General features: G+C 42.7%; 2 protein-coding genes across 3 annotated transcripts in view; both read left to right on the forward strand.

Annotated features, from left to right (window-relative positions):
- Positions 1-25106, forward strand: part of NPTX2 (neuronal pentraxin 2) — a 41859-nt gene extending 16753 nt beyond the window's left edge. The window contains exons 3-6 of one of the 2 annotated variants that reach the window (XM_061600001.1): positions 15348-15592; positions 19716-19895; positions 20735-20909; positions 24003-25106. In XM_061600001.1, the coding sequence (XP_061455985.1) occupies positions 15348-15592; positions 19716-19895; positions 20735-20909; positions 24003-24097 (695 nt within the window). In that variant the 3' untranslated portion in view covers positions 24098-25106. Of the gene's footprint in view, positions 1-15347; positions 15593-19715; positions 19896-20734; positions 22347-24002 lie in introns of those variants that run through there. The other variant, XM_061600002.1, reaches the window with a different exon arrangement.
- LOC133372057 (protein THEM6-like) lies at positions 6996-7610 on the forward strand. The gene has a single exon (XM_061600289.1). The coding sequence runs from the start codon at positions 6996-6998 to the stop codon at positions 7608-7610; it is 615 nt and encodes a 204-aa protein (XP_061456273.1).
- Positions 25107-26028: the final 922 nt, after the last annotated feature.

A 26028-nucleotide genomic window follows, 5' to 3' on the forward strand; every position in this document is an offset into this window, starting at 1 on the left:
AAAAGGCTTATTGAAAGAGGAAGGTCTTTGGTAGGTGCTGAAAAAACAGAGATCTGATCTGTAATGGGAGGGATTTCCAAAGGGTAGGTGCCATCATAAGATCCAGTTCTTTTATTGTACCAGATCGACCTCTTGATAAGATGGTATCTGCAGGAGGCCCTCTGCAGATAACTAAACAAACAAACAAAATCAAGTTAAAAGATACAGTCATTCAAATGCAAATATTTGTAATAATGCACAAGAATCTGAGCAAATCCACCCAAGGTAGCACAGATCATGAAAAGTTAAATGTGCAATTAATAGCTTTTATCAAATGCAGGTCAACTCCCAAATCTTCCTCAGTGGATCACAGCTGCCAGAGATTCATGAATCATAACTACGATGTGTCCCTTTTTAGTTCAGTCCTTTGTTCCTTTGCATATAGCAATGAGAGCTGGTGTCAACTCCTACTGCTTCTATTTTCTAAAAGGGTACAACTGATGGAGAATATGAAGCATCTGTTGCTGTGGGAGTAGGAAAGTTGCTGAATTACACTGAATTCTTCATCAAGTGGGTGGAAGAGTTCTGCCTATAGAAGAGTTCTGTGTAGCTCTGTGTAGTGCTGATGTTCCTATGAGTTTGCCCAGGGAAAGATATCCCACTCTCCATAAACATGCAAAATAGCTAATAATCCTGTTATTTCTCTTTTTCCTCTCCCCATTAGGTCATGCAAATAAATGAACACAGATCCTAATAATAACCACTGGCATTTAAGTAGTGCTTTCACATTCCAAGCACTTCAGCTATATTTTATCAGTGGTCCTACCACTACCTTGTGAAGTAGGTCAATATTGTTATTCACTTTATAGAAGTGGTGGGAGAAGGGCTGAGGTTGAGAGATGGTGGCTTGTCCAAGGCCTCTTATCAACACAGGAATCTGCCTTATACTGAGTCAGACCATTGAGCTGTCTAGGTCAGTATTGTCTGCACTGTCTGGCAGCACTTACCTAGGATTTCAGGCTGGGGTTGCTCCCAGCACTACCAGGAGGTGCCAAGGATTGAACTTGAGACCTTCTGCATGCAAAGCAGATTCTCTACTGCTCAGCTATAGCCCTTCCCCATACTAGGAACATAGGAAGTTGCCTTATACTGAGTCAGGCCATTCGTCTGTCTGGCTCAATATTGTCTACACTGACTGCCAGCAGCTCTCCAGGGTTGCAGACAGGGCTCTCTCCCAGTCCTACCTAGAGGTGCTGGGTATAGGACCTGGGACCTTCTGCATGCAAAGCAGACACTCTACTACTGAGGTATGGCCTTTCCAGTCACTTAATGAGGTACAATTTGACTCAGAGACTTGCTGGTTTAGAGCATCCATTTTTGAATCACAGAACCATAGAGCTGGAAGTAACGTGAGAGGTCATCTAGCCCCACCTGCTGCTCATTCAATGCAGGATCTGCAATGCAGGATGCAATGATAGTATCTCTGCCAGGTGGTTGTCCATCCTCTCCTTACATGCCTGCAGAGAAGGAGAGCCCATCACCTTCCGCTGTCGAAAAGCTCTTACTGTTAGGAAGTATATCCTAACATCTAAGCCAAAATATAAGCCAAAATCTGCTTCCCTGAAATTTACATCCATTGTTCTGCCCCTCTAGAGCAACATAAAATAAGAGACACATTCAGCTACAAAGAGTAGTTAACCTAAATCAGTCATGTCTATTAACTTTGATAGGTCTACTTTTAGTAGGACTAGCACAGAATATCACTCGCTGTCTGGTCCATCTTCTGCATATTCTACACTCTGGCTTTTGCTACTTGAGAGAGATATTTTTAGGACCCTCTCAAGTTGTGAATGCGGTTTGTTTTAACTGTTTTTAATAATGTATTTTATATTGTGACCCATTCTGGGACCCACTCGTGAAGGGAGGGTAATAAATTTAGTAGTAGTAGTAATGACAAATCTGTCAATTCTGGTTCTTTCAGTTTCTCATTTTCCCATTCTTAAATTCAGTTCTCTACCTTTCTACAGCAATTCATCAGCATTTTAGTGCAAAAACACATTTTTGTATGCAGTTTCGACTAATAGACACTTTTGCAAGTAATTTCCCCTACTGTAATTGCATTTTTGTAAGTTATTTTTATGAATTTATGCATTTTTACACACATTCCCCTATTATCTGCATTTTTGTACATAATGGTTGATTGGAGAACTGCATTGCAAAATATGGAGAAATGCAATTATCAAAGCATAGCTGTGTTTTGGTTCACATTCTGGTTTGAAAAGTGTGAATTAAAATGCAAACAACATCCACTTTCTTCCCCTAACTTTTTAGATATTTGAAGACTACTTGCATCAGTCTTTAGATTAAATGTCTTCCTACAGTCTCTCTAGGATGATGCAGAGCAGGGATGAGGTGACTGCAATCCTGCATGATCTGTTTTGGATCAATGAACCCCTGTGGTCCCCCAGAATGTTTTACATTTACAAAGCAAGTGTGCATGCATGTATATTCAGGGTCTCTGATCCGTAAAGGTATTACATGTTTGTGTTAAGTGATCCTGAGTATGCACTCTTGCTTAAGAATATAAGAAGTATCTCTTGCTCGATCAGACCAAAGTCTTCCTAGTCCAGTAGTCCAGTTTCCACTGGAAACTGGTTGGTTATACACTGATGGAATACAATATATTTTCTCCCCATTCTTATCTAGGGAACATAAGAAGAACCCTGTTGGATGAGAGTTACAGTCTGTCATGTCTAATAGCAGTGGTGGCTTGTACCTATTGGAACTAGCAGAGAGAGAGAATACATTTAAAGCACTATAATACAACTTTAATAGTCATGGATTCCCCCAAAGTATCCTGGGAACTGTAGTTTGTTAAGGATGCTGAGAGTTGTTAGGAGACCCCTCTTCTCCTCACAGAGCTAGAGTTGGCAGAGTGGTTTAACAGTAATTCCCTCTTTCCAGAAAACTCTGGGAATTATAGCTCTGTGAGGGGACGAGGGGTCTCCTTACAACTTTCAGCACCCCTTAACAAACTACAGTTTTGGGGGAAGCCATGTCTGTTTAAAGTAGTCTGATACTGCTTGAAATGTATACTGCAGATGGGCGAAAGACATTTCATATCTGTATAGTCTTCTAGAAAACTTTTTCTTTGTTGCCTTTGAGCTAGCCATGAAATGAGACCAATTCCCCACCCTGCTTTTAATTAATTGTTAAATGTCACTTTTGTTGCTTGCCCCAAGGTCTGTGGAGTCATGTCCTGTCTCAAATGTGCAACCTTTACTGTGGATTACTCATGGAGCCACTGGGAGACACTCTTAATCCTAATCACTTAATCAGATCTTTAGATTTAATTACTGGGAAACTGCACGCTTGGTTAGACTTTGTGCATTTAATTTTCAAGCGCACATGGCAAGGGAGATACAGCATGAAAACTGTCTGCATAATCATTTTTTTAACTGAGTAAGGGAGCATGAATTGTTTAAATATCGATTCTTAAACAATATTTATAGGATTAGCAAGTCTGGATTATGATTTGTTGAGACAAATTAATGATTGCACCTTCAAACTGTGCAAACGCAAGCATTTTGTGAAGGGTAAACCACAGCCTTAACGGCCAGCATGTACATATCTGGGCATGCTATTATTCTTGTGGGAAAGGGTGAAAAGTACAGACGTTTCTTAAAATAATTTTTTAGACCACATAAACATCTCTTGTTGTGTTGAATGAAGGGGGGGGCGGAATCTCATTTTTGAGTTAATTCCTCTGCCATAACAAGCTAGTTATGAGGATGTTGCTGAGATACAACTAGTGATACGAAGAGAGAGGGCTCTTGTGCTCATGTTCGCTTGTGGGATTTCCTTAGGCATCTGATGACCATTGTGGGAACAGAACTCTGGACTAGATGGACCTTTAGGGTGATCCACCATAGCTCCTCTTATGTTCGTAAGTATAGGACTCAGTTTTGGGTATGGAACAGATCTTCTGTCCCAAAGATGCTGTTGAAGTGAGGCTCTTTGGACTGAATGAAGTTTGCTTATGAGCTGAAATTAGATGTGACATACCCGTTTGGTTTAATCTGGGACTATCTCAAATTTGGTCCCTGGATATGGTCTGAAGGCACATGAGACCACCTTGCTGAAGGCAGATCTGGGTCTGGCCACAAGGATGACCCCCTGGGAACTAAATGTACTTTGTGTTCCTTGACATATATAAAATGTAAGAAAATGAATAAAATAAAAATGGATTTATTTTTATGTATTTATTTTTATTCTCCTTAATTACAATAGCATCTAAGCAGTGTACAATAAGTTTAACAAATACAATAGAGATAAAAGCAATTAAAACTAACTATAAAATCAGAAATGACTTAAAATGCCTGCTGAAGTAACAATGTCTTCACTAAGCCTTATACATAAAGGACCTCTGTGTGTGTGTGTGCATGCATGGGCATAAAGTCCAATTTTAAGAGTGAAAAGGGCATGCTCCAGGATAGGCCAAGGTTTTGGATTGTAACATAAGAAGAGCCTGCTGGATCAGGCTAATGGCCCATCTAGTTCAGCATTTGTTTCTTGCCAGCACATTTTTTGAGCAACCAAAAAGATGACTGTACACATGGACATCACCAGATGGTCAGTATAGGAATCAAATTGATTATATAATTGGAAACAGGAGGAGTTCCATACTTTCTGCAAAAACAAGACCAGGAGCAGACTGCGGTACAGATCATGAACTGGTCGTATCGAAAATCAGAATAAAACTAAAGAAGAACAACAAAGTAATCATAATGCCAAAATACAATTTAAATAACATTCCAGAAGAATATAAAGAACAGATTTGAGGATTTAAACTTAGTTGACAGAGAACCAGAAGAACTATGGACTGAAGTCAGAGACATTATCAGGGAAGAATGCAAAAAGACAATACTTCTAGTTAAAAAGAGAGAAAGACCTCAATGGATGAAGGAAGAAACTCTTAAAATGGTTAAAGAGAGAAGGAAAGCAAAAGCAAAAGGAGATAGAAACACGGTTAGAACCCTAAATGCAACTATACAATGACTAGTACGTAGGGACAAAGAAAACTATTACAATAGTTATTGTATAGAAATAGAAGAGGACAACAAAATGGGAAGAACAAGAGCCCTATTCCAAAAGATTGGAGAAATGAAAGGGAAATTTAAACCAAGAGTAGGAATGTTGAATAATCAACAAGGGAACACACTGACTGACCGAGATGAAATAAAAGGAAGACGGAAGCAATACACTGAAGAACTCTATAAAAGAGATGCAAGGATGACAGATTCATTCACGGAGGAACCATATGATCAAGAACCAGAAATTTTAGAATGTGAGGTGAAAGGTGCTCTTAAAATACTTGGAAGAAACAAATCACCAGGAACATCTGGCATACCAATAGAGTTGCTACAAGCTACTGAGACTGAATCTGTCCAAATTTTTGCAAAAACTTGTCAACAAATATGGAAAACTAAACAATGGCCCACAGACTGGAAGCGTTCAATATATATCCCAATTCCAAAGAAAGAGGATCCCAGAGAATGCAGTAGTTATTGAACTATTGCCTTAATATCCCATGCATGTAAAGTAATGCTCAAGATTCTACAACAAAGGCTCTTACCATATATGGAGCGAGAAATGCCAGATGTCCAAGCTGGATTTAGATAGGGAAGAGGCACCAGAGATCATATCGCAACCATACATGGAACGGAGCAAGGAATTTCGGAAGAAAATCACCCTGTGCTTTATAGATTACAGCAAAGCCTTTGACTGTGTAGATCATGAAAAACTATGGAATGCTTTAAAAGAAATGGGGGTGCCACAACTGATTGTCCTGATGCGCAACCTATAGTCTGCACACGAGGCTACTGTAAGGACAGAATATGGAGAAACCAATTGGTTCCCAATAGAAAAGGGTGTGAGACAGGGGTGTATTTTATCACCCTATTTGTTTAATCTATACGCAGAAGATATCATATGGACAGCGGGATTGGACCAAGATGCAGGAGGTATGAAAATTGGAGGGAGAAACATCAATAATTTAAGATAGGCAGATGATACCATACTACTAGCAGAAACCAGTAATGATTTGAAACGAATGCTGATGAAAGTTAAAGAAGAAAGCACAAAAGCAGGACTACAGCTGAACGTCAAGAAGACTAAAGTAATGACAACAGAAGATTTATGTAAGTTGACAATGAGGACGTTGCACTTTTCAAGGATTATCAATACCTCGGCACAGTCATTAACCAAAATGGAGACAGTTGTCAAGAAATCAGAAGAAGGCTAGGATTGGTGAGCGCAGCTATGAGAGAACTAGAAAAAGTCCTCAAATGCAAAGATGTATAACTGAACAGCAAAGTCAGGATCATTCAGACCATGGTATTTCCGATCTCTATGTATGGATGTGAAAGTTGGACAGTGAAAAACGTGGATAAGAGAAAAATCAACTCATTTGAAATGTGGTGTTGGAGGTGTGATTTGCGGATACCTTGGACTGCAAAAAAGACAAATAATTGGGTGTTAGAACAAATAAAACCAGAACTGTCACTAGAAGCTAAAATGATGAAGCTGAGGCTATCATACTTTGGACACATCATGAGAAGACATGATTCACTAGAAAAGACCATAATGCTGGGAAAAACAGAAGGGAGTAGAAAAAGAGGAAGGCCATACGAGATGGATTGATTCCATAAAGGAAGCCACAGACCTAAACTTATAAGATCTGAACAGGGTGGTTCATGACAGATGCTCTTGAAGGTCACTGGTTCATAGGGTCGCCATAAGTCATAATCGACTTGAAGGCACATAACAAGTTCAGCATCCTGTTCTCACAGTGGCTAACCAGATGCCCGTAAGAAACTGCAAGCAAGACCTGAGCACTCTCCCTTCTTCTGGTTTCCAGCAACTGGTATTCAGAAGCATAATGCCTCCAACTATGGAGGCAGAGCATAGCCATCATAGCCTTGCTCGCTGCCGTGCGCCCCGCTGCCATGGCCACAATGCCGTGGCTGGTGCTGGCTGTGGCTCTGGGGGCACTGGCCACTTTCTTCGCCTTCATGGATGGCTGGTACCTGTTGCGACTGCCCCTGCCGCTGCTGTACACCCGCTGGGCACTGCCCCCCATCCGGCACCTGCTGGAGGAGCAGAGCTTCCCAAGTTGGGTCCTGCCGGGAGACTTGGACTGCCTGCTGCCCATGAACAATGCCCGGTACCCACAGGAGGCCGACCTGGCACGGGCTGTCCACCTGACCCGCAGTGGGCTCTTCTGCGCCGTCCTGGCCACCGCCTCCTGCCTCTCCCTCTGCTCCCTCTGCTGCCTCCACCTGCTTGAGCGCTTTGCCATCCACACGCGGCTCCTGGGCTGGGACCGACATGCCTTCCTCCTTGAGCAGCGCTTTGTTCACGCCCGCGACGGCTTCATCTGCGCCATCCTCCATGTTTGGCAGTATGTTGCTGGTGCAAGCTCCATGGAACCTGTCGAGTGCCTCTACTGCAGGAAAGTGGAGTCTCCGGATCTTCCAGAAGAGGTCCTACTCTGGTTGAAGTACAATGAGGTCAGCACCCAAAGGTTGGGGGCAGAGAGTGATTTCCAGGAAGATAACAAAGATGAGTAATGGGATTTCTCAAGCCTACCCCATACTTTATCCATCTATGCTGGACCACTCCTGCACTTCAGCAGAATCACTGAGATCAGCTGTTTAGGAAAAGGAAATAGATAACACAGAAAATGCAGTTACTTGTACCACGGATAAAGCCACCATTAAGAGCTACTATGTGTATTGTTATTTAACTTTTGCAGATTGTATTTTGTATTGTTTTATTGATGCATTTTTATATTGTATTTTATATTTGTGTTTTTTGTAAGCCGCCTTGAGGGCCTTTGCCCAAAAGGCGGGGTATAAATAAACTTAAATAAATAAATAATCATGGATAGTAGCCATTGATAGCCATATTCTCCATGAATCTGTCTAATTTTTTAAAGCCATCCAAGCTGGTGGCCATCACAGCCTCCTATGGGAGTGAATTCATAGCTTAACTTTATTTTGACTGTCCTAAATCTTCCAACATTCAGCTCGATTGGATGCCCATGAGTTCTTGTACTATGAGAGAGGGGAAAAAGCTTTTCTCTTTCCACTTTCTCCATGCCATGCATAATTTTATACACTTAGAATCATAGAATCATAGAGTTGGAAGGGGCCTTGTAGGCCATCGAGTCCAACCCCCTGCTCAGCAGGAAATCCACAGCTACAGCATCTCCCGCAGACAGCCGTCTAGCCTCTGCTTGAAGACATCCAGCGAAGGGGATCCCACCAACTCCCTAGGCAGTCGGTTTCATTGCCGAACCGCCCTTACTGTCAAGAAGCTCCTTCTAATATCCAATCTGAATCTACGCTCCTGCAACTTAAAACCATTAGACCTAGTCCTACCCTCTGGGGCAGCAGTGAACAAATCTGTACCCTTCTCTATGTGACAGCCCTTCAGGTACTTAAAGAGTGCAATCATGTTACCCCTCAGCCTTCTCTTCACCAGACTGAACATGCCAAGTTCCTTCAACCTTTCCTCATAAGACTTGTTCTCCATACCGGCTATCATCCTCGTCACCCTCTTCTGAACCCGCTCTAACTTGTCTATATCTTTCTTAAAATGAGGCACCCAGAACTGAACGCAGTATTCCAGATGAGGCCTGACCAATGCAGAATATAGTGGGACTATTACTTCCCTTGACCTGGAAACTATAGCTCTGTTTATGCAGCCCCAAACCGCATTTGCCTTTTTTGCCGCAGCATCACTCTGCTGGGTCATGTTCAACTTGCGATCCACTACAATTCCAAGGTCCTTCTCACACGCACTACTGCTAAGCCAGGTATTTCCCATCCTGTACCCGTGCATTTTGTTTTTGTGGCCTAAATGCACAATCCTGCATTTGTCATTATTGAATGTCATTTTATTAATTTCAGCCCAATTTTCTAGTCTATCCAGGTCCCTTTGGATTTTATTCCTGTCTTCCATTGTGTTAGCTATCCCTCCCAGTTTCGTATCATCCGCAAACTTCATAAGGCTTCCCTCCACCCCATCATCTAAGTCATTGATAAAAATGTTGAAGAGTATCGGCCCCAGGACAGAACCCTGTGGCACTCCACTCGAAACCTCCTTCCAGTCCGAAGCAGAGCCACCCACGACCACTCTTTGAGTACGGTTTTCCAACCAGTTGTGAATCCACCTGACAGTATTTCCATGTAGTCCGCATTTGACGAGTTTGCTAATCAAAAGGTTGTGGGGGACTTGTCAAACGCTTTGCTGAAATCTAGATAGATGACATCTACAGCATTTCCACCATCTACTAAGCTAGTGACCCGATCAAAAAAAGAGATGAGATTAGTTTGACAGGATTTTTTCTTGACAAACCCATGCTGGCTCCTTCTAATCACAGCATTGTCATCTAGATAGTTGCCAATGGACTCTTTTATTATCCGTTCTAATATCTTTCCCCGTATTGAAGTCAGACTGACCGGCCTGTAATTCCCTGGATCTTCTTTTTTACCCTTTTTAAAGAGCGGGACGACGTTTGCCCATCTCCAATCCTCCGGCACCTCTCCCGTTCTCCAGGATTTCTCAAAGATGATGGCAAGAGGTTCCGAGAGTACATCCGCAAGTTCCTTCAATACTCTGGGATGCAGTTCATCAGGCCCTGGAGATTTGAACTCATTTAGGTTAACTAGGTATTTCCTGACTATCTCCTTATCTCGAACTGCAGTCCCGACCCCTTACTGAGATTGCTACCGATGCAAGGTTGCACACTGTTTCCTTTTTGGGAGAAAACGGAGGCAAAATAGGTGTTGAGCAGTTCTGCTTTTTCCTCGTTATCTGTCAACATTTTGCCATCCTCATTGAGCAGCAGTCCCACCATTTCCTTGGTCTTTCTCTTGCTTCAAACATATCTGAAAAACCCCTTTTTGTTGTTCCTCGCTTCCCTCGCCAGCCTCAGCTCATTCTGGGTTTTAGCTTTCCTTACACTATTCCTGCAAGCCCGAGCCGCACGTCGGTACTCTTCCTTGGTGATGCGTCCTTCCTTCCATTCTTTATACATGCTCTTTTTTACTTTTACCTCCTCCACCTGTCTTCCGTGTAGCCACATTGGCTTTTTCCGATGTCTTCCATTTTTCTTCCTCTTTGGAATTGTTTGCGATTGCGCTTTTTGTAATATGTTCTTCATGAACTCCCACGCTTCTTGGGCTCCTTTTTTCTTTAGTCTATCTAGCCACAGGATCCTACCCATCATTTCCCTGAGCTTGCTAAAATCAGCTTTCCTGAAATCCAAGGTCCATGTTTGACTATATTCTTCTTTGGCTTTCCCCAGAATCCCGAATTCCAGCATTACGTGGTCACTTTCCCCCAAGGTACCGACCGCTTTAATTCCCGTGACCAATTCGTCCGTGTTAGTTAAGATCAGGTCCAGGATTGCAGATCCCCTTGTTCCTTCTTCTACTTTTTGAAAGAGGAAATTATCAGCAAGGCCCATCAGGAATTTGTTGGAGGCTTTGTGCTTCGCAGAGTTTGTCTCCCAGCAGATATCCGGGTAGTTGAAGTCCCCCATCACTACTACTTCTTGCCTCCTTGAGATTTCAGAGATTTGTTTGAGAAAGGCCTTGTCTACCACCTCTTCTTGGCCAGGGGGTCTGTAGTAGACACCTACTACCATGTCGGTTTTATTTTTCTCCATTTATTTTTACCCAAATGGTCTCTATCGGACCCCTTTGTTCACTCTCTTGGATTTCCATAGAGGTGTATTTGTCTTTGATGTATAACGCTACTCCCCCTCCTTTTCTGTTGCTTCTATTCTTTCTGTAGAGTTTATATCCTTGAATGGCTATATTCCAATCATGGGAGTCATCCCACCAAGTTTCTGTTATCCCTATGAAGTCATATTTGCCTTGATGCACTAAGACTTCAAGCTCCCCTTGCTTGTTTCCCAAGCTCCGCGCGTTGGTATATAGACAGCAGAAGTCTCTTTTGTCCCGATTGGATTCCTCCGTTAATATACCGTGAGCTTTGCCGTGCATCCCTTTCTCTCTCCCAGTGTCTCCTGTACCCTTCAAATGGCTGCGTTTACAACCCACTGTCTTTGGATCGGTCTTTAAGCTATCATCTCCATCCCCCAGAGGCTTTAGTTTAAAGCCCTCTTGATGAGTTTGGCCATACTTCTGCCCAAGAGATTCTTTCCAGTCCTCGTGAGGTGCAGCCCATCTCTTGCCAACAGTCCCCCCTCCAAGAAGCTTAGACCATGGTCCCAGAATCCAAACCTCTCCCGTTGACACCATCTGCGTAACCAGTCGTTGACCTGCAGTATCTTCCTTTCCCTTTGTAGTCCTCTATCCTTCACGGGAAGAATTGACGAGAAGACCACCTGCGCCCCCAAATGCTTGACCTTCCTACCCAGAGCCTCATAGTCCAAGGTGATCTGTTCCAAGGTGTTTCTGGCCGTGTCGTTCGTGCCCACATGGATGAGGAGAAAGGGGTACCTATCTTGGTTCCCAATGAGCCTCGGCAGGTTGTCAGCGACGTCCCGGATGTGCGCCCCAGGGAGACAACAGACCTCTCAATTCATTTTGTCCGGCTGGCATACCAGTGCCTCTACCTCCCTGAGCAATGAGTCTCCAACCATCAGCATCCTCCTCTTTTTGCCGCGAGCAGTGGTTGCATCAGCTTCCTTCTTCTGAAGTGTGGAGTCTTCCTTTGCAGTCAGTGTCTCTTGATGCAGGTGAGTTTGTTGAGGCTCTTCAGAGGTGCTGTCTGCTGAGAGACACTGAAAGCAATTTGTTAGTTGCATCAGTTCTGAATCCCTCCTGTTTTTCCTTGCTCTTACAGTGACAGTCCTCCACGGAGATTTGTAGCTGTTGCAGTCCTCTTCTTCCTTGTCACTTTCTTCCTGTACTTTTTGTCACCCCCTTAATTCCTCTTGTGTTCTATCGAGGAAGTCCTCATCTTCTCTGATAAGTCGCAGGGTGTCTATGCGTTGCTGCAGCCCCCTAACCTTTTCTTCTAGGAGCGCCACCAATCTGCACTTGCTGCAAGTGTAATCACGTCTGGTTTCCATTAAGAAGATGAAGATAGCGCACACGTTGCAGGTGACAACTGCTTGATCCCCCTTCATTTTATGTTTGTTGTTTCCTATTTCGGTTGTCAGTGGCAGTCTTGATGTTTCTGTTGTCAGGGCCAGGAAGTAGTTGAATGGATTGTAGTTTGGTTTTTTTTTTTTTTTCATTTAAATTTGCGCCGCCGAGCCTGATGGGAAAGAAAGTATGCAGATGAGCTGCTTACCTCACCAGAGCTCCTCCTCCTCTCTTGGTCAGTTGCCTCCCAAGTCTCTCAGGTCTTTCAGGGTCAGGAATCCCGAGTCCCTTCTCCCTCGCAGAGAGCACCATCATTTCATCTCTTCCTTGCCTTTCTCTAAACTAAAAAGCCCCAAATGCTGCAACTTTCCCTTATAGTGTTCCTAAATTGTATAAAAGTTGTACTTAGTTGTAAAACATAAATGTTTTAATTGTTACGGGAACCTTTTAGCATGCATGCTTGTTCAGGAAATGCATGCATTTCAAAATGGGAAATTGGATTCAGATCCATTCTTTTCTTCTCCTTTTGTTCTTGGTGACTTAAACCACTTGGTAATTTTAACCCACCTATGCTCCCTGATAACATAGGTAGCTGACTTCGTACCTCAGTTGGACCATTTGTTTACTTCAGTGGTAGCTGATGGCTCCATGTCAATGGGGCAGTGGAATCTGCTCTGGGTTTTAGTCCACGCTTGCACAGCTCCTTGAAAGTTCGGACTAAAACCCAGAGTGGATTCCACTGGCACACTGACATGGAGCCACCAGCAGCCACTATCTAGCCTAGTATTGTCTACTGCAACAGGCAGTGGCTTCCCAGAATATAGGACAGAGATCTTCCCCACCATCTTCTGCCTGATCTAGTTAAGAAATACCTGGGACCTTCAGCAAGCAAGACGTGCTCTTTCACTGAGCTGTGGATCTTCTCCCGCTGGGCCTCCTCCCATAGCTCACTTCCCCACAGTCTCATTCTGAAATTGCTTCCCCTCACCTGAGCTTAGCTGAATCCTGGACGAGAGCCCAGTGTGTATAAGAACATAGAAAGCAGCTTCATACTGAGTCAGACCAATTTGGTCCCTCTGGCTCAGTGCTGTCTACACTGACTGGCAGTGGCTATCCAGGGTTTCACACAGGGGACATTCCTAGGCCTACCTGGAGATGCTGGGGATTGAAGCAGGGACCTTCTGCATGCAAAACAGATGTCCTGCCATTGAGCTACAGTCCTTCCCTGTGTGTGTGTGTGAGAGAGAGAGAGGGGGGGGGAGAGAGAGAGAGAGAGGGAGAGAGAGAGGTGGTGGCGGCAAATGCTTGGAGGTAAGCCAGGGAAAGAGAGTGGGTTTGTCTCCTTTGGTTCTCTAAACTAGTTTCCTCTGACTCTATATTATATCATGTCATTAATATCCCACCTTTGCTACAAAAAACTCAAGGCATCATATGTGATTATTTTCCACCTATCCCATTTATCTGCATAACAATCTTGTGACGTAGGTTAGGCTGAGAGATGGTGGCTGGCCCAAAGTCACACAATGAGCTTCTTAGCTAAGTACGGATTTAAATTCCCACATAATCCAACTCTTTAGCTCAGCAGTGGGGAATCTGTGGACCTCCAGACGTTGGTGGACACCAACGCCCATCATCCCTGACCAGGCCATGCTAGCTGGGACTGATGGCAGATGGTGTCCAACAACATCTGGAGGGCTATGGGTTTCCCACCCCAGCTTTTAACCACTAAATTACACTGACCGTTATGTATGATTAGGACAGGACTGGATTTAAACAAACAGGTTGGTTGCTGGGGTATCTAGTTTGAACCCTGAGTAAACATATCTAAAATCAGGCTGGAAGATGGACATATTGGTAAAAATGTACTGGAACCTTGCAGCTGAGGTGAACAGTGGCGCACAATCAAATCTGTGTCTCCAGGGGCACAGGTTGTTCATATCTTGCTTTTAACCTATTAATATTAATTCACAAAAAGAGCTTGAAGTGGCAAGAGGGCTGTTGCAGATCTTGTAATCAAATACTACTAAAGGGAAAAGTTTGCAGAGAAAAAGAGTTTGAAAAAGTTGCAGGAGAACTTCTGCAAATCAGATCCCCAGGTGTTTAAAAGCAGTCAAAAACTGGTCTGCTAGATTCATTTAAAAGCAAAGCATTTGGGACTGGTAGTGTGGAGAGCTGATTTTTTTATCTTCTGCCAGAAAAACCACAGGGAATTTTGATGTTGGCTACTAATGTCCTCATCCTAAAAACACAATTGTAAGGAAGGCTTTGCGTTTCATTCCAAATGAATGTGCCTCTATTTCACACAAAATGTCAGAACAGAAAGGAAGGAATGAAACCCCCAACGTGTAAGGCAGTCACTCATCAATAAGCACAGAATCAGAACATCTAATTAAAGGAAGGGGCCATAGCTCAGTTGCAGAGTACATGCACTGCAGAGGGTCCAAGGTACAATCCCCAGTATCTCCAATTAAAAAGATCAAGTTGTAGATGAATGGAAAGGTATTTGCCTGAGATCCTGGAGGCCATAGCTAGTCAGAGTATGTAATACCTGATTAGATGAATGAAATAGTCAGACCTGGTATAAAGCAGATGCCTATTTTTCTAATCCAGACCAAAACAGCCTATAATCTGTGACAGGGTTAGGGCAGCATTTGATTCAGTTTGCATTTAAAGAGGAATCTGTCAGCTTCACACTTTTCGAAATAATATGAGGACCAAAATACAGCCATCCTTTGAAATTCCCACTTACTCAAATTTTGTGGTGCCATTCTCCAGCCAGCCAATGTGTACAAAAATGCATGTATTAGGGGAAAGTGTGCATAAAAATGAACATATTCATGAAAATAACACACAATGCATTAGGGAAAATTGCTTGCAAAATATGAATATTAGTCAAAACTGAATACAAAAATGTGTTTATTAAGATAAATTCACATGAAAGTGATGATGAATTTTGTGAGGATTTTTTAATGCAAATTGCTGCAGAAATGTGGAGAATTCAACTTATTTGTTTTAAACATTTCTGAACAGATTAATAATTTAAAAAAATCTCTGCAAAGATGAAGAAAGTATGCCTGTTTTTTTGCTTCGAACTCTTGTATCACTTTTATGCAAATATAAATGACTAATTGATAAACTGACTAAACCTTACACAATTAATCAAGAAAGGTTTCTTTATGTGAGTAACAGCCCTATTATTTACATGGCTAACCTTGTGTCCTTTCTGGATCTGGCCCATAGGTACCAGCGCTTTTAAATCGCCCGATGAATTTAAAGTCTCCCTTCCTCTTCGCACCAATTATTTGTATGGGAAGATCAAGAAGACACTCCCCGAGCTGTATACCTTCACTGTGTGCTTGTGGTTGAAGTCGAGCACCTCACCTGGAATAGGGACGCCTTTCTCCTATGCTGTCCCTGGGCAGGCTAATGAGGTTGTGTTGATACAGTGGGAAAATAACCCCATTGAACTGCTCATTAATGACAACGTAAGACTACATTCCTTTTAAGAATTCTATTGCTTTTTTATCAGCCAAGGTGAAAAGAGAGAGAGAGAGAGAGATATCCCAATAGCGAAATGTTTGATCCTGCACTTTTATGTGATCCCTCAGTTTAGCAGTACATAATCCTGCACTATTATAGGCCCAGGGCAATTCTTCATTTGGTCTGAAGTGCCAAGGCACTCAAGCCCCCTTTTGTTAAAAATGATAAACTGGCCATTGTTTGTGCATGGATGTGGTGTGTGATGGCACATGGAAACTGTACTGAATTTCTCCCCCATCCCTAGTTGGAACATTGGGGGGGCACCAGAAGACCTTAGGGGAGGAGTCAGCCCATTAGATATCCTGGACCCCAGACATTTAGGGCTTTATTTGTTTGTGAAGGAAAGGATCAGACTCTCAGCTTTGCACTGCTGATCCATCAGACAGTAAAGCTGCAGGTCTTGAATTGCTCTGCTAGTAGAAGCTCCCTTCATTGAAGAGGGCTTGTTGGCTCAGCTGTTTTAAAATTAGGTTGTAAGCTATTGATCAGGGCAATATCTGGCCTATTTAAAAAGTGGTCAGAATAAGTCTCTACCAGAAGGAGAAGCATGGGGGGAGGAAGTAGAAAGTGCTATGCTGATGCATTGTGATAGTGTCATACACTTCAAAGTGGTTCCTAAGAGACATATGCATCATTCAGATGGTTCATAATATATGTACACAGGGTGTTGTCTGTGTACAGGTCCAGCAATCTACCTGGCAATTCTAAAGAAGAGTGCCTTTAAGCATGTTCAGACTACGTTGCTCTTACTGTTGAGGAGATACAGAGATTCTCTGTATATCTGGAATTAAGGATAAAGATTTCTAGGGCAGATAATGTCAGGCTTTTTCAGTTTCCAACACAAAAGAACATAGGGAGATCCTTTGTCAACAGGACAATGGCCCATCTAGTCCAGCATCCCTGTTTTCACAATGGCCATTAGGATGCCTCTGGTAAGCCAGCAAGCAGGACATGAGTGCAACAACATTCTCCCCCACTGATGATTTCCAGCAACTGGTACTCAGTGACAAACTGCTTCTGTTATTGCAGGTAATATATATAGCCATCATGACTAATAGCTATTGACAGCCTTCTCTTCCATGAATTTGTTTAATCCCCCTTTAAAGCTGTTCAAACTGGTAGCCTGTCGCTATCTGCACAAACTTGTTTTGTTTGTCTTCTTTCTTCCAACATTCAGCTTCATTGAATGACCCCTGGTTCTAGTATTATGAGAGATGGAAAAAAAGCTTCTACTCATGCATTTTCCCCACGCCACATGTAAACACTCCTCAGGGCCATTTCATACATTATGCAGATGCAAACCTGGGTCCAGCTCATAACCTGGAAATTATTCATTTATCAATCTCCCTTCCTCCCTTCTTCTTTCCCTCCCCTTTTCCTTCTTCCTCCTCCCCTGCCCACTCCAGCCCTCCCCCTTCCCTCCTTTTCTCCCATGGTCAGTTTTACCTATCCTAAGCATGAGTGCAGGGGAGTAAATCCCACTGAACTCAATAAGCATGCCAATGATCAATCCATTCTCAGCAAACTTGCACAGAATCCTATTTCTTACCTTCCAGATTAAAAAGCAGAAATTAACTAATAGGCAAAAAACACTTACGGTTTGAGAACGTGCCTATAGCCAACATATATTTCTATCAAACTTTTAAAAGCAGGGAAATTGGGCAGCTATAGTGAATGCACTCACATATGGTGAGTTGTGGGAACACCTGCAGTTAGCCCAAATGACAGAAACAAGACGTGCTGTGCTCATCTTGGTTTAGCAAGGAAGAAGCAACAATATTAAGACACTTGATATAGTTCAGATAGTCACTTTAGATATGTTCGATTTACTTTGCAATTTTAGTGACGTTTCCTAAAGTAAATCATTTTCTTTTGCTTCTGTGAATATGTGAAGTACAGCAACACTTTGCAACACTAAAATTTGTTTTGGGATAATGCCATTGACTATTCTGCAGAATAGTCTCCAATGGACATGAGGAGTGTCTCAGTTTGCAAAAGATAAAACAGTGGGAGATGAAATACCTTCTAGCAAAGTTTTAGGTGTGCTCTATGTTTTTAATTGACTATGCCCACTTTTCCTTAAGTGGAGTGGTTTAAGCATAGCAGGCTGAAAACAAACATCCTGGGCAGGCCACGTTTATGTTTTCCAACAGTAGTAACATATTGTAATCAATCTGATTTTACATCAAACTGCAGTTTCAGATTCAACTGTTTTTGTACCCAAAAGAGAAGTAGAACATAACCTCCAGTTTGAAACACAAAAGGCTATATTTGCCATCATATGACAGAGACCAATAGAACAGCTTTGAAATTAATAAAAATCAATTTGACACAGATTTCTAGGATGAATAATGAGAGAAATATAATTCTCTGTAGAAACAGTAGTAACATAGAAAAGAAACAAAGTAAGAAGAACAAACATACAAAAATGTAATTCTCTATCTTTGGAGATGGCAGGTGTTGCCACCACTCGCCATGTGCTCAGTGGCACATTACCAAATTCTTCCAAGCTACATAGGAAGTGGATTGGACTGTGAAAGGCCAACCCAAATTGTGTTTGCATTTTTACGAATTTGTAGGGCAGTCCAATATCTCAGAAAGGAGATCAGGTCTCCTGCTCCCTTGGTGCATTCACTATAGCTGCCTAATTTCCCTGGTTTTTAAAGTTTGATAGAAATATATGTTGGTTATAGGTACGTACTTAAACCATAACAGGTTTTTTTGCCTATTAGTGAATATATAAATATATTTCTTGAGAAAAACTTTTGATCTCAGGCTTTGGGCATGGGGAAGAGGAGTATTAATCTGTCAACTCTCTCCCCTTCTCCTTTCCCTTTGGAAGAGCAAATGGTAGCCTATGCCATGGAGCTGCCAAATGTTGCCCATGGTACCACTGAGCCTGCCATTACCTCCTATGGTGCCTGTGAAAGGTCTCAGTAAATATCCCCTCAAAAATCCACAAGGCATGAGAAACTGTTTGTTCCTCCTGCTCAGTTTCTGTTTCTACTGGCTTAGCATCTCCTACATGCCTCACAGCAGCCATTTTGTATTATGCCACTCCCCCACTACACCCATTTTGTGACTGGTGCTCATGGCATTTTCACAAAATTCCACTGGCCCCAAAAGGTTGCTGATCCTTGGCCCACACTAAGGAATAACCTATAATGGCTAAATGGAGCGTCCAGATACAGGGACAAGTTGCCTCTGATTTGAATACCAGTTACTGAGGAACAACAGCATGAGAAGGCTGTTGTCTTTATTTTCTGCTTGTGGGTTTCCCAACAGAATCTAGTTAGCCACTATGGATAACAGGACTTGGATTAGATGAAACTTTGGTGTTATGTTCTTAGTCATATGTCTGAAGCTGCAATCCTATACACACTTTCCCATAACTGACATTGGGCACAGTGGGATTTACTTCTGAGTAAACATGTATAGGTTTGTACTGCCTAACACTAGTTGGAGGGCTGGCAGAGAGGATACACCTCTTTTCCCCTAATTGGCAACCCTGAAGTGTGCTATTGCTCAGTGTACATAACTGGTTTTTGTTTGTTTTAGAGTATGGTTTTCTGAAGATCAGACTCTTATCACCAGGCTGGTGGCTCTGATGTCAGCACCTTGGGCGGTCCCTTGAAAGTTCAAATCCTGGAGGGATTCACTGCCCCACTGATATTGGAGGCACCAGTCTCCACTGCTTACCACAGAACAAAAAGGCCCAGTGATGGCTGCAGCCCATTGGGACTGACAGGGCAGAAGGCAGGGGACCATCAGTAAATGGAACCAGAGCCAATGACAGGCAGAGTCAGCTAATTCTAGTTTGTCCCCATCCTCCTTGCTAATGAGTTTTACAAGGGCAAAACTGAGTCTAAGAAGGAGGTAGGTGTTAAGTGTCACCAGCTGAACTGTTTTTAAGTAAGAAGGCAGACAGGTGGGGATTGACTGAATGCAAACTGAGGTTGGTGGGGCAGTGTCTCATTTGCCCTAATGGATGAGTTTCCACTGAACAGGCCTGTGTCTCTTGGTTGCAACAATTCAGGCATTCCCAGTTGCTTTTGTTGTCTTCAACAGGTTGCCCAGCTCCCACTTTTCATTAGTGATGGAAAATGGCACCACATCTGCATCACATGGACGACGAGGGACGGAATGTGGGAGGCCTTCCAAGATGGAGAGAAACTTGGCATGGGGGATAATTTAGCCCCTTGGCACCCCATTAAGCCAGGAGGGATTCTAATTCTTGGTCAGGAGCAGGTGAGTCATGGGAGCAGCCAGGTGTTTGTTTATGCTTCCTCCTTCCAGGAAATTATGCCTCCATTTATTATTTACAGCCTTCTCCAGACATCCTTTCTATTGTCCATTCATGATAATCTTTGCGTTTGGCATCTGGGTGGTTATACTTGATCTGACTTTCAGTATTGTTTGCACCTACAAATGTTTTGGGATGGACATACTATTTCATTTCCAATGAATGCATGTCCCATAGTTTCCTGCTGAAATTCTGTAACTTTTAATACCACAAATGTCCCAGGGCCAGGGGATGTTGTCCCACTGTTGTTGCATGATAGTGCAAGAGGGAAGGGCCATAGCTCAGTGGCAGAGCATCTGCTCTGCATGCAGAAGGTTCCAGGTTCAATATCTGGCATTTCCCAGTAGAGCTGGGAGAGAACCCTGTCTGAAATCCTGCAGAACCACTGCACGTCACTGAAAACAATACTGAGCTGGGTGGACCAATACTGAGCTACATGGACCTTCAGTATAAGGCAGCTTTCTATGTCCCTAAGAGTGCCCCTCCAGATGGCAATAATGCAGTAAACACTGGGGAAGCATTACAGAACAACTAATAAAGTGGAATGATGTGTAGATGGTCCAGTATAAACCCACCACGAATGCACTATTACTTCAATTACATGTTGCGGAAATCACCTGCAAAAAGTAATAAAAAAACAAATAAACCAACTTGGGGCCCTACAACTAAGTGCTGTGGACAAAGGGTAGTTTAAAATGCAGGTTCTGCTCACAGTCTCACAATTCATCTATAGAACAGACCAGATGTTAAGCTAATCCACGTGTTTATTTTTGTTCATGTTCAGGACACTGTTGGAGGAAGATTTGATGCAACTCAAGCTTTTGTTGGGGAGATGAGTCAGTTCAATATATGGGACAGAGTATTAAAGCCTGAGGACATCATGAATATCGCTAACTGCTCCACCAACATGCCTGGCAACATCATCCCTTGGGTCAACAACAACGTGGAAGTGTTTGGAGGTGCAGCTAAATGGCCCGTAGAGACATGCGAAGAGCGTTTGCTCGATTTATAGACATGACCATTTCCCACTGAAGTGCCCCATTTTTATTAAGACTATCTCTCATGAGGTCTGATGTTTGTGCCCTTGAATTATCCCTATCTTTAATTACTCCTTAGTAAACTACCAGGGTATATGAGGCACATCCAGGAATGTCTGAATCAGCCTCACTTAAATGAATGGGAGATGTATAAGATCATACCTGCACATCTTTGATTCCTTTCAGTGGAGCTCCTACAGAAGAGGTTCATGGTTGATTAGGTCCATTGTTTGTGTGGGTTACTGGCATGAGGTTGAAACATGATTGAGCTCTCCAACTTGAGTGGTAGATCCTGCTATAGATCCATTCCAAAGCTCACTGTGATCAGAAATAATTCCTTTTGGTGTGAAGCCAGTAGAGACTGGTGGCTCTGATGTCAGTGGGGCATTGAATACACTCTGAGTTGTAGTCTGAACTTTCAATAAGCTGTCCAAGGTGCTGAAAAATATTCTCCAAATAGGTACAGAACCTTGGACAGCTTCTTGGATATTTGGATTAAACCCCAGAGTGGATTCACTACCCCAGTGACATCGGAGCCACCGATCTCCAATATCTGGAGCAGAAGCCCATTTTTTGTGCAAAGATTTTATCCCTATGTAGTGATAGAATGCATCCACTCCTAACAACACATGGTGTGAGATAAAGCCCAAATCTTGTAGGGGTTAAGTCTAAGGACTTGTACACAATTGGTTGCTCCAATAAATTCATACTGTCTCCCACTGAGGTTGGTATAGCCAGCCCTGGGTTTGCAGCCAAATGCAGGGATGGGGGCACTTGCAGAGGGGAAATGATGGATGGGAAGGAAGGTTGCTTAACCCAGGGTGAGGAACCTCAGACCCTGAGGCTAAATGTGGCCCTCCAGGCTTCTCTATCTGGAGCTCAGAACTTTCCCCAGGTCACACACACCCTCCCCATGCCATAGGCCTCACCACCTCTGCATTGCATCCTCCTTGAGTGCTTTTGCCTGGCTAGAATGTGTCCTTGAACTCTGATCATGTCTCTTGTTTGCCTAAATGGAGGCTAGAGAGGGCGTATAGAAACCAGCCTGCTGTACAGAGGTAAAAGCTACATTTGTCTCTCCACCCACTTGCCTCTTGTCACACCCACCACTGGGAGGTGGCCCTTGGAAGGTTGTTCAGAAAGAAATGGGCGAAAAAGGTCCCCCCCCCCTTGGCTTAATCTATCCTCTGCCACTGCAACACTTTCCTCATGCAGTACCTCCCCTTTGCATCACCTCTTTTCCCCAGATGTTTTTCCCTGGATCTCAGAGTCTGGCTGTGTAGGCAGGAACATGGGCTTCTGACGCAGAAGCAGTGAGCAGAAGGATCGTTAAATGTCATCCTTCTCCATTGCACATCCCCCTCCCCCTCCAACATACACATTTGCATCTGAAAGCAAATGCAGGGTTGAGAATCTTGTTTACCATGTAATGTCTCATGCTGGTCTATTTGAAGACTGATTCAAAGTTTGGTGAAGTACATACAGCCCTGTTGTATCTCTGTAGGTGGTATCTGCTTGGGAACCTAGGAAAAGATAGGGACATAGGAAACTGCCTTGTACCAAGTCATACCCATTGGCCCATCTAGCTCAGTATTGCCTACACTGACTGGCAGCAGCTGTCCATGGTTTCAGGCAGGAGCCTCCCCCAGCTCTACCTGGAGATGCTGGGGATAGAACTGGGACCTTCTACATGCAAAGCAGATGCTCTACCAGCGAGCTGTGTATCCCAGTGTCCTTCTGTGCTGTGGACTAAGGGGACAAAGGGACAATCTAAGGCCTAAAAGGCCCATTAGATGAGCAGAACATTTTGGCAAATATAGCACTTGTTAGGCCTTTCTAGCTAGTCAACTGGCTTCAGGTCCTAAGGAATTCAGAATGGGATCTTTCCCAGCCCTGTCTGGAGATGCCAGGAATTGAACCTGGGACTAAAGCAGATGCTCTACCACTGAGCTATGGCCCTTCCCCAAAGTGTCCTTCCATCTAAAGTGTCATTAATTAACTCTGGACATACCCCTCTCAAGTTTACTAACAATGTTTCAGGAGACAGTGTAAGATGACCTGATCTTTTCCTCACAGACGATAAGAGTTCAGTAGGAATTTGGATTGCTGCAAGCATATAAGTTGCCTCATGGCTGGCGTATAAAGGCTATTGAAAGAAGTCCAGTCATTAGAGGGGGTTGGGTGTTAGTAGCAATTCAAATAAAAGGCACATGGCAGAGTCCTTCCTGTTTTGTGCCCACTTCAGCATGCAGGCAGTTTCAAATGTTTCAGTGCATCCTAGTCTATGGAAATCTAGCTTATCAGGATGATAGGTTTCAGTTTAGTTTTTTTTCTGTTTTAGATTTCCATATGCAAGTTATTGTTGCTTTTTACACTAGCAGTATTCAAACATGTGGCAGGCATGCCCTGCAGTCTGAAATGCTTCGTACTAGAAAGGACTGTACAATATGCTGTTTCTCCACTGCCTAGAGTTCACACATCAAGGAAGGTGTAAAATTAAATGTGAATATTGCCCTGGTTCAGTGACATTGTCTAAAAATGGAGCTTTGGTGCATGTACAGAGCTGCCCTGTCTACAGCTTTCCTAGTTCAAATGGTTTCCAATGGAAGAAGCAGAGCTGTGAGCATGTGCCTTTTGGTCAGGTGTGCACCTGCTCCCTCTATTGCAACTAGGGATGGGGGAGAAATTTGATACAGTTTACATTTAAAGGCAAACCTACCTAATTTGCACTTTCCAAACAATACATCAATAGAAACAGAACCGTCTTTCCAAATCCACACTTCTCTGAATTTTGCAATGCAATTCTCCAGCCAAGTAATGTCTATAAAAATGCAGATATTATTGAAAATAACATTCAAAACACATTATATTAGGGGGAAATGCTTTGCAAAAATGTGTATGCTAGGCAAAATTGCATACAAACAAGTAGGAGAAATTTGATGATGAATTTTCATGACTTAAAATATAGAACTGGATTTAAGATTGGAAAAAACCGAGAGAATCTGTAATTGACAGATGCAGCAAAGGAAACCAGGAATGCAAGAAATCACTTTGTGCCCCTCCAGCATGATGCATATCTTCAAGTGGACATTAGAAAAGCAATTGTGTGAAGGCAGCTCCAATGTGGTAAGTGTGAGCAGTTCCTCATGCAAATCAGGTAGCGTTCCCACCACACCAATCCCATTCCACATTTTGCAGCAAGTGTTGGCATGCTTAAGAATTCAGGCCCTCTGATTTTTATTTTTAGGTGAATTGCAAATTGAGTGTTGAATTAAGCATTTTTTATGAGGGAGATTTTTGTTTGTTGAGCTAAAAAAGTAAAGGTGTCCCCACACTTGTAGTGCGAGTCGTTTCCGACTCTTAGGATGACGTCTTGCGATGTTTACTAGGCAGACCGTGAGCTAAGCAGGTTATAAAGCCAGCTATGGGAACGGAAATTCTGTTTTACTGTTTTTCACAGTAAAAGTCCTGGACACAAAGTGCAGCTTGTACCAAGAGTGGTGCAAGATACTCCTTGCTGCAGCATCTTTATCCATGCCATCTTAAACTGTACAAATATAGAAAAAACCAACCCCCCCACCCAAAAAGCCCTCCAACAATGTGGCTTGACAAACATGAAAATGAAACTATGGATGGCTTTGGATCTGCTGTATAATCCCAAACGGTGTAGGAATCTGCTCAGACAAAAAGGGCCATAACCATATTATTATTATTATTTGATTTATATCCCACCATTCCTCCCGGCAGGAGCCCATATGGAACTATGTTCCTTGTAGTTGCATTTCAAGGTGCTGTGCATACAGTTGTTTAAGATACAAGTTGGGCTTTTGTCCTTTTAATTCTGCAATCCTATTAACTCTTATTTAGAGTAAATCCCACTGAATATTCTGGGACATACTTCTGATAAACATGGCTAAGACGGCTTGTAAGTCTTGAGCAATTAGGGATTGAAGGATCTCAACTGTGGTTCTCTTACCACCTCATTTTTCCTATCTTAAATTCAGGTCTCCGCATTTCTGCAGCAATTTGTAGATTTTTGCCCAAAAATCCTCAAGAACATTATTCAGCATTTTCCAGTGAATTTCTCCTAATAAACACGTTTGTTGGCAGTTTTTAGTATACACATTTTTAATTTTTAATTTTCTCCATTTTAATACTTTTTCATGTTATTTTCCATATTCCATTTTTATGCACATTTCCCCTTAAAAGATGCATTTTGTACCTATTGTTTATGGGGAGAACTGCATTACCAAATTCAGAGAAGTGCAAATTTTGAAGGATAGCTATATTTCAGTTCATATATTGTTTTGGAAAGTGCAGAATATTTAGTTTCTCATTAAAATTCAAATAAAATTGAATTCCTCATCCATCCTTATGTTGCATGTCTCCTTTCATGCTTCCACTTGCAGCTATTCTAAAGTTGTATCACTTGCACTTATTCTAAAGTCCTTAGATGGTAGTTTCAGTCTCTTAGTAAATCTGATAATAGAGAGAGCATAAACTTTTGTTAACAGATCTTAATCTCCCTTCTCCTCAAACTCCAGTCCTTATGTTTTTGTAGCCTTTTCTTTGAAGAAGCACTTTTTTTTTTACATTGTGGTAACCTTGTCTTAATATTGTGTTGTTCAGGCCCTTAAAAACCAAAGATATACACTATTTACATTGCAAAAAGTTGCTATATGGCTGAGAGTCAGACAACATCCTTCTTGGTTCTGGTATTTGTGATGTAATACAATGTAGCATACAAGTTCATTCCAAACTCACAGAAAAGTGTTAGTGGCGTGATCTATCTTGGATAGGTTCTTGAGTAATCCCCTTTGAGATGGGTAGTGGACTAGTAAAATGAAGCAGGAGATTAAAGATATAAGGGTCCCTGTGAGAGAGGTGACCCTGGAAGGGGTCCCTGTGAGAGAGGAGACCCCGGAGATTGGAACAGGGGTCCCTGTGAGAGAGGCGACCCTGGAGACTGGAATAGGGGTCCCTGTGAGAGAGGAGATCCCGGAGATTGGAACCAACGTGGAACAGGAACAAGATTTGGAGT

This window comes from Rhineura floridana, chromosome 17 (assembly GCF_030035675.1).
Source record: "Rhineura floridana isolate rRhiFlo1 chromosome 17, rRhiFlo1.hap2, whole genome shotgun sequence".
In the NCBI taxonomy this organism is placed as follows: Eukaryota; Metazoa; Chordata; class Lepidosauria; order Squamata; family Rhineuridae; genus Rhineura; species Rhineura floridana.